Source organism: Rana temporaria, chromosome 10 (assembly GCF_905171775.1).
Source record: "Rana temporaria chromosome 10, aRanTem1.1, whole genome shotgun sequence".
NCBI classification, from domain to species: Eukaryota; Metazoa; Chordata; class Amphibia; order Anura; family Ranidae; genus Rana; species Rana temporaria.
This window is the reverse complement of record NC_053498.1, coordinates 12,750,926-12,764,047: the sequence shown is the minus strand read 5'-3', so window position 1 is coordinate 12,764,047 and position 13,122 is coordinate 12,750,926. Positions and strand designations below refer to the sequence as shown.

The 13,122-nt window shown below is 41.2% G+C and overlaps 1 protein-coding gene across 1 annotated transcript in view; it reads left to right on the top strand.

The window, feature by feature from the left end:
• Nucleotides 1-2,006: 2,006 nt before the first annotated feature.
• LOC120916337 (B-cell receptor CD22-like) overlaps nt 2,007-13,122 on the top strand; it is a 30,472-nt gene continuing 19,356 nt past the window's right edge. Inside the window, exons 1-2 of the mRNA XM_040327247.1 lie at nt 2,007-2,358; nt 7,453-7,743. Of these exons, the coding sequence (XP_040183181.1) occupies nt 7,491-7,743 (253 nt within the window). The 5' untranslated portion in view covers nt 2,007-2,358; nt 7,453-7,490. The remainder of the gene's footprint in view (nt 2,359-7,452; nt 7,744-13,122) is intronic.

The window sequence follows — 13,122 nt, the reverse complement described above, 5'->3', positions numbered from 1 at the left end:
GCAGGGGAAATGCTTTTCTTCGGTTCATACAATGTATGAACCGAGGATCAGTGTTTCCCCTAGTGAGGCCACCCCCCCCCCCCCACAGTAAGAACACACCCAGGCATACTTAACCCCTTCCCCGCCCCCTAGTGTTAACCCCTTCACTGCCAGTGGCATTTTTATAGTAATCTAATGCATTTTTATAGCACTGATCGCTATAAAAATGCCAATGGTCCCAAAAATGTGTCAAAAATGTCCGAAGTGTCCGCCATAATGTCGCAATACCGAAAAAAAAATCGCTGATCGCCGCCATTACTAGTAAAAAAAATATTAATAAAAATGCCATAAAAATACACCCTATTTTGTAAATGCTATAACTTTTGCGCAAACCAATCAATAAACGCTTATTGCGATTTTTTTTTACGAAAAATATGTAGAAGAATACGTATCGGCCTAAACTGAGGAAAAAAAATGTTTTTTTTATATATTTTTGGGGGATATTTATTACAGCAAAAAGTAAAAAATATTCATTTTTTTCAAAATTGTCGTTCTATTTTTGTTTATAGCGCAAAAAATAAAAAACGCAGAGGTGATCAAATACCACCAAAAGAAAGCTCTATTTGTGGGAAAAAAAGGACGCCAATTTTGTTTGGGAGCCACGTCGCACGACCGCGCAATTGTCTGTTAAAGCGACGCAGTCCCGAATCGCAAAAAGTACTCTGGTCTTTGGGCAGCAATATGGTCCGGGGGGTAAGTGGTTAAAAATGCCTTACTGCTTGTTCTCAGTGATCCCCCGCATGGGCAGCTGTGCTTATACCTGTGTGCCTGAATGACGCCTCATGCACATACACCAGAGTGACGTCATCCTGCGCCAGCCAATGAAGATGGCTGAAAATTGGCACACTGAAGAAGATGCTGGCACTGGAGAGGAACTGTTGGAGGGAAGGTAAGTATTTGCTGCCTTCACTTCTGCTTTAACATAATCTTTGCAGACTGTGACGCGTCACGGTTTCTGAGCTCAATGGTAGTGACAAAACCGTGAGTTTACACAATGCCAGACATAGTTTCCAGGGCTTTCCTGCCCACTTTTATTTAAAAGAACGTCAAAGTTCATACAGGTATGTCCAGGGCCGCCATCAGGAATTATGGGGCCCCTTACACAGCAGGGGGGTTGCCATCCGGGGCCCTGGGGAGCTCTGGGCCCCTGGGGACCTCTGGGCCCTTTAATAAAAACAAAACAAAAAAAAAAAAATATATATATATATATATATATATATATATATATATATATATAAAATAAAAATGTATAAACAATTTAAAAATAAAAGGGGGGTTGCCATCCGGGCCCCTTACAGATGTACTGCCTGTACCCCCCTGATGGCGGCCCTGGGTATGTCTTCCCACATAGGGGATTCTCACCACCAATGCAATAAACATAACATTCTGCCTCCTGGCTCTCTTGTGATAGCTTTACTGTTCTGTTTAGTACCACAGTGGTCCTCCTGACTGTCAAACACATCCTAGTGTACGTGCACAAATGATGTACTTTTAGCTCTGCGTCTTTTCCTCTCCATTCCCTAGCTACTCTGTCCCTCGTGGACTCTCAGACTCAGGCTTTGGCCTTTCCCAACCTGAACAGCATGGTGCATAGCAGCACCTCTCACGGCTCCCTTCACACACTGACCTCCTAGGGTGGGCAGGGCTCTGACCTCTAACCCTGTCTCTGACCTAAACCCAGCACACACCTGAGCCATTAGTGTGCTTGCTACCCAGAAAACCTGCCGTAAACTACAATTTTTCAGTGTGATTATTTTTTTTCCAAAATAAAGTGTACCATATATACTATTTTACAGTTGCACCCATGATTGAACGTGGTCACTGACTGACACAGAATGGATATCACAAAGAAGATTCTGCTTCTTAACCTTTTTCAAGGTAAACTGGATTCATATTTTGAGAAAACTTAATAATTATAAACTATAAAAAAAAAAAGAAATGAACACATATTTTCATGTTTTTGGCCAGGACTTGTGTGTCAGAGGTGGGAGTTCCCTACCAAAATTGTTGGATTGATTGGATCCTGTGTGGAGATTCCCTGTACATTCTATCCTAAGAGAAATTCTGGGCCATCCAGTACTGTTTGGTATTTATATAGTCTATCAGGCTATCCTCGGATTTTTACTAGTCCAACAAGCTCTTCAGTATTATCGGATTACAGAGGCAGAACCTCGCTAGTACCTGGGAGTAACAGCTGTTCACTGAGGATAAACCCTGTGATAAAAGGTGATGATGGCAAATCCTATTTCCCAGGAGAAGATGAGGACACCAATGCCTGGACAAAACAAAGTCGGAGAACTCTACAACTTCATGTCACAGGTAAACATTTATTTATGGAGGAAGTGGGCAGGCTGCCTATGGCAGCACAGTTGAAGGTATGGGATTGTAGGCTGCCATATGTTATATTGGTTTTTATATATGTAAACTCCTTGGATTTGAGCATGACATTCTTTCAGTTCTAATGTTAGATGTGTTAGAACCTTTGTTGGAACTTTATTGCAGTTTCTGTAGCCACTGAAGTGGTCATACACAGAGGAAGTGATCAAATCACTCTAATAGGGGCACAAACAGCAAATAATGCAGGTGTACTGAAATTTTGGACCCCCCCCAAGCAATTGAGAAGAGAGCTGTAACAGTACGGGCGGTGCCGCCAATTGAGATGGCCAACCTGGACAGCATGGTGTCATGGTGGGGTTGACAACGAGACTCAATGTCAATATACTCTGTACTCAGTGCACCTCAGTAATACTGAAAATGATAAAATCGCAGGCTCAAAATTACTGAGCTTTCTGTCCAGGCACTACACCTGTCACATAGGCAGGAGCAGAGCCTGATATTCTTCAGCAAAGTAAAGCCTGTTAAAAGTCCAGGGCCAGCATCAATAAGCACAGTGCTGTTTTTCTTTTATCCGGGGGCTGATAATTTTACTCGGGACACTGAGCTTCCACTTTTAAAATGCTGTGTCACTAAACTGAATGTCTGTGTGTATGCTAATGCCCACAAAGTGGCCATCTTTGCCACGGGGAAGAGTGGGGGTAGGATTATCAAAATGGCCACTTTGGGTGGCATCGGTTCCTGGTATGGTTCTGCGGACCTGCCAATGCAATGCATTTCTGGAACAGGCTTAGTTGTTATTATGGATGAGCCCAATTTTCAAATCGAACGTAAGTTCGACTCGAACATCGGGTGTTCGCCTGTTCGCTGAATAGCGAACAATTTGGGGTGTTTGCGGCAAATTCGAAAGCCGCGGAACACCCTTTAAAAGTCTATGGGAGAAATCAAAAGTGCTAATTTTAAAGGTTAATATGCAAGTTATTGTCATAAAACGTGTTTAGGGACCTGGGTCCTGCCCCAGGAAACATGGGTCTAGGGTCACTCGGCGGGCGCCTCCCATGGAGTCGGAATTGGATCGGGGGGGCGTGTTTTTCTGTATCCCGGCTCGAAAAAGGAAAGGCTCTCTCACCCCCCCCCCCCCCCCGCCCTTTTCCTGTGGCCTGCCAGGTTGCCTGCTCAGATAAGGGTCTGGTATGGATTTTTTTTAACATTTTGGTGCGGCCTCCTCCTTAAAATCCATACCAGACCTGAAGGGCCTTATAATGGACTGGGGCGGGAACCCATGCCGTTTTTTTTCAGGACCCGACAATACATTATAGCCGTGAGTAGTTTTAAATTACTTTTTTTCCTTTAGAAATGTCATTTTGTGCAGGGACAGTTCTAAACACGGGGAAAATGTGCCACTTTACAGCCATACTATAGACACACCCCAGGTACAAAATTTAAAGGAATATTTCACTTTAAGCATTATTAAAATCACTGCTCCCGAAAAAACTTCAGTTTTTAAACTTGTTTGCATTGATACATGTCCCCTGGGGCAGGACCCGGGTCCCCAAACACTTTTTATGACAATAACTTGCATATTAACCTTTAAATTTAGCAATGTTCTGCTGCGAACCGGGGGGGGTGGTGTTTTGCTCATCCCTAGTTGTTATTCAACATCTTAGAATATCACCATAAATGGTGTCAAATTCTTACACATCATAACAGCTTTACCGTGACCCTATGCAAAGTAGGTGTAATGTTTTAGAGGTTGGCTTAGTTAGAGTGGATATTTGATGTTCTAAACTGTACAAAGAAGGCTTAACATCACCCTTCCAAAATACTGTTGGAACTTAAAAGACAACTACTTATTTGCTAAAAACTGTATATGGTATGTCATTGGTCTTCAAGTGGTTGTACTGGGTTCATGACTTCTGCTGCAGGCATCATCTCAGTATGTTTTTTAGAGCCGGCGGTTGGCTCTCTTGTAATAGCAATCGGAGCAGCTAACTAGCAATTTGACTGCTATTACAAGCAGCAGGAGGGGACGTCCCCCCTTCTGCCACCTGCTTAGGCTCTCCCGTCACACCAGGAGACCCGAGCTACCTCCTGGAGCATCCGCCGGCTAGTTGGACACCCAAACAAAGCTGTGATCGTCTTTGATCCGGTCACTGTTATGGTAACTTGGAAGTGATGACCTGAAATCACATCCTGTTTACCCGGATGTCATTGGCGCCATTTTCAAAAAAGTGAAAACACTGATCTTGTTGCAGAGTGATCAAGTGCAGAGGAGAAATTTGGGATTATATTGACCCCAGATGAAGAGTACCTGTCACATTCCTATTGCTGTCACAAGAATGTTTACATGTCACAGCAATAAAAGTGATACAAAAATTTAAAGCAACAGTGTTAAAATAAAATTAAATAAATTATAAAAAGTGGGTTGTGTGTTGTGTTTAAAAAAAAAAAAAAAAAAATCAAAAAAGTGTATCCCCCCCCAAAAAAATTGCATTCGAAAAACTGCTGCGCAAATACTGTGTGACATAAAAAATTGCAAATTCCACCAATTTATTATCTAGGTTCTCTGCTCTAACAAATATATAATGTTTTGGGATTCTAAGTAATTTTTGAGCAATAAAAATTCATTGTTACATGTAAACAAAAGAGCCGGAGCACACTGGGGCGACTTGCGATCCGACTTCATGTCGCCTCAAGTCGTCCCAAGTCGCGCTGTAGAGAAAAACAATGGAAGTGAATGGGAGCGGTGTTAATACACACGACTCAAGGCGATCCGACTTCAGAAAAGGTTCCTGTACTACTTCAATCCGACTTGTAGGCGATTTGTACCCATTGATTTCAATGGAAGTCGCCTCAGAAGTCGGATCAGTGTCTTATCTGAAGCTACTTTCCAGGAAGATAACATACATTTCTCAGGCAAATCTCTCCTGCCCCTCCCTCTCCCAGAGCTGATTGTTGTTTTATTGGCCATTGGAAAGTCTCCTGTCCTGGAGACGACTTCAAGTTGTGTTGTAAATCGCCCCAGATCGCCCTGTGGTTCATGCTCAAGTTGTGTCGGAGTAGCCTCTGAAAGTCGTGCTGGAAGTCGTGTCGCCCTAGTGTGAACCGGCTCTCAGAAAAAAGCCTGGTCTTCAAGTAGTTTTTACAAAACACATAGATGAGTAGATCGCAATAGATCAAGTAGTAATTATACTTTAATGAATTCTCCATATAAAATGCCTGCACAGTTTTTCTATCTCAATACATTTCCAAATGTTTATGTGTTACATGTGCTGTCAAGGAAGGAAATGTAATACAAATATGTAATAGACATGTGCATTCATTTTCGTCCGAATGCATTTTCGTCCGAATTTTAGGTATTTTCGTTATCGTTTTAACAAACGATAACGAAAGCACAGAAAACGAACATCGAAAGATCCGACATAAACAAATGCTTTATTTTCGTTTTTGTTGCGGTTGAATGTGTCTAACCTTAACTCTATTAGTCCAATATTATTCTACATAAAGAGAAAAGATTCGACATAGAGAGAAAAGATTAGACATTATAGAGACATGAAGAAGAGTCGACATAGAGACATGTATATTCGACAAAGAGAGACATGAAGATTCAACATTATAGAGACATGAAGAGTCAAATTGTTTTTTTTTATTTTTTTTAAAGATTCTGTCGAATCTTCTTTTTTTTTCTTCTTCTTAGAACATTCGACAGACACCTAGGGCCAGATTCACAGAACAAATACGTATTTTCAAATTTGCCGCGTTGTATCTTAATTTGTGATTCACAAACAAGATACAACGGCATTTGGCTAAGATCCGACAGGCTTACGGCTTTGTACGCCTTCGGATCTTAGGCTGCAATACTTCGGCCGCCGCTGGGTGGAGTTTGCGTCGTGTTCCAGCATCGGGTATGCAAATTAGCTTTTACGGCGATCCACGAAGGTATTCGCGTGCGTTACGTCGTCGCTCGTCGTTTTTTCCCGTCGCAAAGTTAAGCCTGCTTTTTCATGGCTTAACTTTAGACGAGCCATGTTAAAGTATGGCCGTCGTTCCCGCGTCGAATTTTAATTTTTTCTTTTTTTTTTTGCATAAGTACGTTACGCACGTCGCCATTCACAAACACGTCGGGGCGCCGTAATTTCGCGCAAAGCACGTCGGGAAATTTCCTAACGGAGCATGCGCAGAACGTTTGGCGCGGGAGCGCGCCTAATTTAAATGGTACACGCCCCATTTGAATTAGGCGGGCTTGCGCCGGACGTCTTTACGTTACTCCGCCGCAAGTTTATACTCAAGTGCTTTGTAAAAAGCACTTACGAGGAAAACTTGTGGCGGTGTAACGTAAAGACGATACGTTACACCGCCGCATTTGTACCTGAATCTGGCACCATAAGCCTTCAATGACAGATTCAACCTTAATTGTGCCTAACCTTAACTCTATTAGTCCAATATTATTCTACATAAAGAGAAAGGATTCAACATAGAGAGAAAAGATTCGACATAGAGAGACATGAAGATTCGACATTATAGAGACATGAAGAGTCAACAAAATTTTTTTTTTTTCTTCTTAGAACATTCGACAGACACCATAAGCCTTCAATGACAGATTCGACCATAATTTGGATTTTCGGACGAATGCATTTTTTTAACGAAAAACTAAATAAATAAAAACGAATTTTGGGAGTAACTAAATCAATTTATTTTTCGGACGAAAACGAAATTACGAAACAAACTATTTCAGTGTGCACATGTGACAAAGCTCTAACACTAGTCTGAGATTCTCTATTTTTAGCCATGTGACTATAATTTTCTTATTTCAACTAAAAATAACTTTCCATTTTTTGAAAATAAGGATACTTATCTCAGTGTGTTAGCTTTGTGAATTATGCCTAATGTAAGCAAAAGCAATTAAAATTATAATATGGAAAACCAATTAAAAATTGGAGAGTCAGTATAATCGGGACTCTGAAAGTAAGTGAGGAAGTCAGGAGTTCCAACTGTTTTTCAGGTTACTTTCTTTTACTTTGAAGAATCTGAACTAAAAGCAAGAACCTCATTTCATTAACTTAACCATTTTTTTTTCAGATACTCCAAACAGACCAGAACTTTCTGGAAATGGAAATATGGTTGAAGGACGTCCTGAAATAGTTTCATGCTCTGTAGTGCACACATGTGGCTCCAGTCCACCTTCTCTGAGGTTGAACAAAGCCGGAGAAACGGAGAGACAATCTGTAGATCTATCTGGAGGAAAATGGAGAGAAATATTAACAATCACATATATTCCTTCATATGAAGATGACAATACGGAAATTCAGTGCACAGCAACTTATCATAACGGGAGAACATCACAAAATGCAGCACTGCTGAGAATCAGATGTATGTATTACAGTCAATAAACATTTAGCAGAAATTTCCCAGTTATTGAACCCCAATGCCTTTGAATCCAATACATTCAGCAAGAAAAACATAAAAGTGGATTTAAAAGGGTTACCTAGCGGCACTAGTCAAGTAATCTCTGTCATTTATAACACACGCATCTAGAAGATTTGACAGCAGAGAATGTTGAGTGAATGTCGGATTCACTCCTTTATAAATACGGCACTTAATGTTATGGATTCAGGGTTAGGTTATAATTTGGATAAAATAAGGGGTTAGAAAAAAAAGGTTAATGTTAGGATCAGATAAAAAATTAAGATTTAAAGCAGTTGTATACCGTCAAACGTTTATTTTTTTCTTCCTTCAAGTTAAAATCTTAATGTGCTAGAATGTATTGCATGCTAGCACATTATATGAAACGTACCTTAAAACGAAGCTGTTCCAGCACCGCAATGTCAGCGCTGCAGCCGCTTCCATTTGCACCCGTCTTGCTTCTGGGTTTGTGGGCTCCGGCTCTGTGACTGGCTGGAGCCACAATGATCTCACTCCCAAGCATGCGTGTGGGAGCCGACCCTTCACAGCACAGGGCTTGGAAGGAATGGCACCCGTGGCCGTTCCCTCAGACCGCATGCACCAGTGATTTCACCGGCTGCATTTAATGTAAATATCTTCTAAAGTTAAGAGATATTTACGCTACCTATAGGTAAGCCTTATTATAGGCTTACCTATTGGTGAATGTCAGCAGAGGAAGTTTACTTCCTCTTTAAGTTTGAGTTAAGTGACTTGTTGTGTTTGAGGTAAGGGTTAAGTATTAAAGGGGTTGTAAAGGTAAAAATTCCCTAAATAGCTTCCTTTACCTTAGTGCAGTCCTCCTTCACTTACCTCATCCTTCCATTTTGCTTTTAAATGTCCTTATTTCTTCTGAGAAATCCTCACTTCCTGTTCTTCTGTCTGTAACTCCACACAGTAATGCAAGGCTTTCTCTGTGGTGTGGAGAATGCCTCTTGAGGGGGCGAGAGGAGGGTCAGGACGCTCTCTACATTGCAGATAGAGAAAGGAGCTGTGTGTTAGTGGGTATCCTGACTCTCCTGCTCGCCCCTCCCCCCCTCAAGGGAGAAAGCCTGCCATTACTGCATGTAGTTGTCATTTCACGCAAAGCACGACGGGAAATTTCGAAACGGAGCATGCGCAGTTCAATCAGCGCGGGGACGCGCTTCATTTAAATGAATCACGCCCCCTAATCGCCGATTTGAATTCCGTCGCCAGAAATACACTACGCCGCCGTAACTTTCGCTGATACGCTGCGCCGATCCATTTCTATGTGGATCTGGCCCTAGGTGTTTACTATGACACTTGTGACTACTTCTCAAAACAGACCTTCAAACTTACACTTTAAAATGCACAGACAAAATGTTATATTGTGCACAAGGCTTGATAATTTGATCAAGACTTATTTTTAAAATTTAGAACGATTGTATTTTTAAACACATATGATGACAAAACCATTGTACAGACGTTGGCCTTGGCTTTTTAGAGACAAAAAAAAATGTGTATGTCTCTTAATATTTGGAATATAATTATTTCATACTGCAGTTAAAATAATACAACTCCAATTTGCTCTGCCATATATTTAAATGGTTTTAGTAATTTACATGCAACAAAAATTTACAAAATTGTACACATGAAAAGATTAACCACTTCCATACCGGGCCTATTTTGGCACTTCTCTCCTACATGCATAAATGATAATTTTTTTGTTAGAAAATTACTCAGAACCCCCAAACACTATATATGTTTTTTAGCAGACACCCTAGGGAATAAAATGCCGTCCATTGCAACTTTTTATCTCGCACAGTATTTGCGCAATATTTTTTCAAACAACCTTTTTTTTGGGAAAAAAACGGTTTTGTGAATTAAAAATAACAAAACAGTAAAGTTAGCCCAATTTTTTTGTATAATGTGAAAGATTAAGTTAAGCCGAGTAAATAGATACCTAACATGTCACGCTTTAAAATTGCGCACACTCATGGAATGGCACCAAACGTCAGTACTTAAAAATCTCCATAGGCGTCGCTTATTTTTTTTTTACAAGTTACAAATTTAGAGTTACAGAGTAGGTCTAGTGTTAGAATTGTTGCTGGCACTCTAACGCACGCGGCGATACCTCACATGTGTGGTTTGAACCGCGTTTACATATGTGGGCGGGACTTACGTGTGTGTTCGCTTCTAAACGGGGCGTTTAATTTTTTTTTATTATTATTTTATTTTTTATTTTACTCAATTTCTTTTATTTTTACACTTTTTTTGTCATTTTTTTTTATCACTTTTATTCCTATTACAAGGAATGTAAACATCCCTTGTAATAGGAATAGTGTGTGACAGGTCCTCTTTATGGAGAGATGCGGGGTCAATAAGACCCCACATCTCTCCTCCAGGCTGGAAAGCATTAGATCGTGAAAAAAAGTTCACGATCTAATGCTTTCAGCCGCGATTGCGGCTGTGTTTACATTCCAGGACCCGGGCGTGACGTCATAACATTGCGCCCGAGCCTTCGACGATCATAGAGATGACTGGTGACCATCTGGTCACCAGTCTGCTCTATGGTTTCCATCGGACGCCGGCGGATCGTTTCTCCGGGTCTCCGATGGCAAAGGAGAGCCCGGAGAAGCACCGCCGCTATGATCGTTCTTATGGTGCAGGGATTCGTCGACTGAAGAGATGGATATCTGAATGATGCCTGTGGCTGCAGGCATCTTTCAGATATCCCCACTGAAAGTCCAGGACGTCATATGACGTCCTTGGGCGGGAAGTGGTTAATATAGAAAATGAATACTTTACCCATGGTCTATGAAATGTTGGTTTTGAGAAGTATCAGGTTATAAGTCCCAACAGACTTCTTCCAACCTCCTACATCTTTGTGCCTTTCAAGATCTCCCAGTCTCGCTCCAGATGTCCTGATCTGGAGCAGTCCTCACCTCCCTGCTATGTTTAACCACTTTCATCCCACCCAAAAAGTGTGTGTGTGTGTGTGTCACTACTACGTAATTGATGATGTAAAATGTTTGTTTTCATGTTACCATGACAACCACGTCTGTGCAGCCATCTTGGACTCTTTAATATTTTCCCCTCTAGGGGCAGTGTTGTATAAGAATTGACCTTAAATATTATTTTTGTTTATGTCTAAGTCAATTTATGAAAGACCCTTGACTTAGACTTAGCATAAAACCATTAATTGTCTAAGGTTGACAATCATGTGCCAATTCCCTCCAGATTTTGTGGAGACTTCTTGAAATATATGGGTTGAAAAAAATCTCCCCACACAATTAGCTTGTATTGTTAAATTCCTAGAAACTCAGATCATTGGAATTTAACCCTGTGTATTATTTCACAAATACAACTTCTAATACATTCAAGCTTTTCATAGGATCTCATATTTTTAACCCTTATTATAATAATATATATGAAAAATATATAATATAAAGGCCTCATATGTTCTTTTAACCCGAATAGTCCCTACAATAGTCTAGACAAAGGTTCACTAGGGTTGTTAATAGTTACACTTTAGGGTTAGATTAAATCAGGAATCTCCAAACTTTCCAAACAAAGAGCCAGTGTACTGTTTAATTGCACAGTACCTGTGGTCACATAGGAGGAGGAATAGTGCCCCATCATTGGCATCAGTGGGAGGAATAGTGCCCCACAATTGGTTTAAGTGGTTGGAATAATGCCTCATAATTTATATTATTGGGAGGAATAGTGCCCATTCATTGGTGTCAGTTGGGGAAGTTTTGCATCACTGCTGGTGTCAGTGTTAGGAATAGCGCCTCAAATCAGTGAGAGGAATAGTGCCCCAAGGGCCATATAAAAGCTGGCAAGGGGCCACATCTGTCCCTCGGGCCACAGCTTGGAGACCACTGGATTAAAGGATAAGGCTAGGAGGAGGCTAAGGTAGTGTTAGGATCAAGTTAAGGCATTAATTTTAGGAGGTTTTTAGGAGGTCCCAGAGTGGCCTTCTTGCAAAAAATTACAAGACGTAGGAAAATTACAGAGCGTGTCAGGCACTTTTCTTTGGATCTTTCAATAGTTCGGGGTGAGGATGAGCCCCTGTACACTTGGTCTGCTGAGGTAGTAATCAACTGAGAGAATGGAAAACTTTCACTAGTTAAGTTTTAGAGTTGTGTTAAGCTAAAAGGTAAGTGTGAGGTTAATAGCTAATCATTAAGGTCAGATTAAAGGTTACATTTTGCAGTTAGATTAATGGATACGGTTATACTGGGGTACGTGTTAAGGTCAATTTAAGGGTTATATTTAATGGCTAGTTTAAGAGTTCAATATTAGGTTAAAAGAGTAAGTGCTAGGGGCTAATTTAGGGATAGAGCTACGACTTTAGGTTTTGTAAAAGAACGTTTTTGTCTGAGGGGTGGCCTAATGGTTCAGGTAAGGTTAGAGGTCAAAGAGAGTGTGAGGTTATTTTAATTTTAGATTTATTTTGGCTGCAAAAACAAGACCTGTGTACTGCTGTTTCTCCTCCCCTCCCCAAAAATCTATAAAAAAAAACAAAATTTTTCCACAGTTTAGGTCGATACGTATTCTTCTACATATTGTTGGTCAAAAAAATCGCAATATACATATATTGATTGGTTTGCGCAAAAGTTATAGCGTCTACAAAATAGGGGATCGATTTATTGCTTTTATATATTTTTTTATTTTTTCACTAGTAATGGCGGCGATCTGCAATTTTTTTTGTGACCGTGACATTGCGACGGACACATCGCACACTTCTGACAAATTTTTGGGACCATTTACCCTTGCTATAAAGCTGCCCTGATTACTGTGTAAATGTGACTTGCAGGGAAGGGGTTAACACTAGGGGTCGCTGAAGGGGTTAAATATGTTCCCTAGTGAGTGATTCTAACTATAGTGGGAGGGGACTCACAAGGGGAGGAGACCGATCGGTGTTCCTCTGTACTGGGAACACACATCGGTCTCCTCACCTCTGACAGGAGGTGGATCTGTGTGTTTACACACACAGATCCAAGGTCCTGACGTTATTGCGGGCAATCGCACGTGCCCGGAGGACATCACGGCCACCGGGCCTGTGCACCGGGTCCCGAGCAATGCCGCGGGCGTGCGCCCCCTAGATGGCCGGGAAGCCCAGGACGTCATATGACGTCCACCCAGGATGGGAGATCCCATCTGTAGACGTCATATTACTATGGGCGGGTAATGAAGTGGTTAAGGCGCTAAAAAGGTCAAAGGGTGTGTGAGGTCCTTTTATTTTTAGGCTTGTTTTTGACTCCAAAATACCTGCACTGTGACCCACCCAGTGTTGGGTTTTCAGCTCTGAAAAATATGGTTAACTTTGTTAAGGATCTAAAG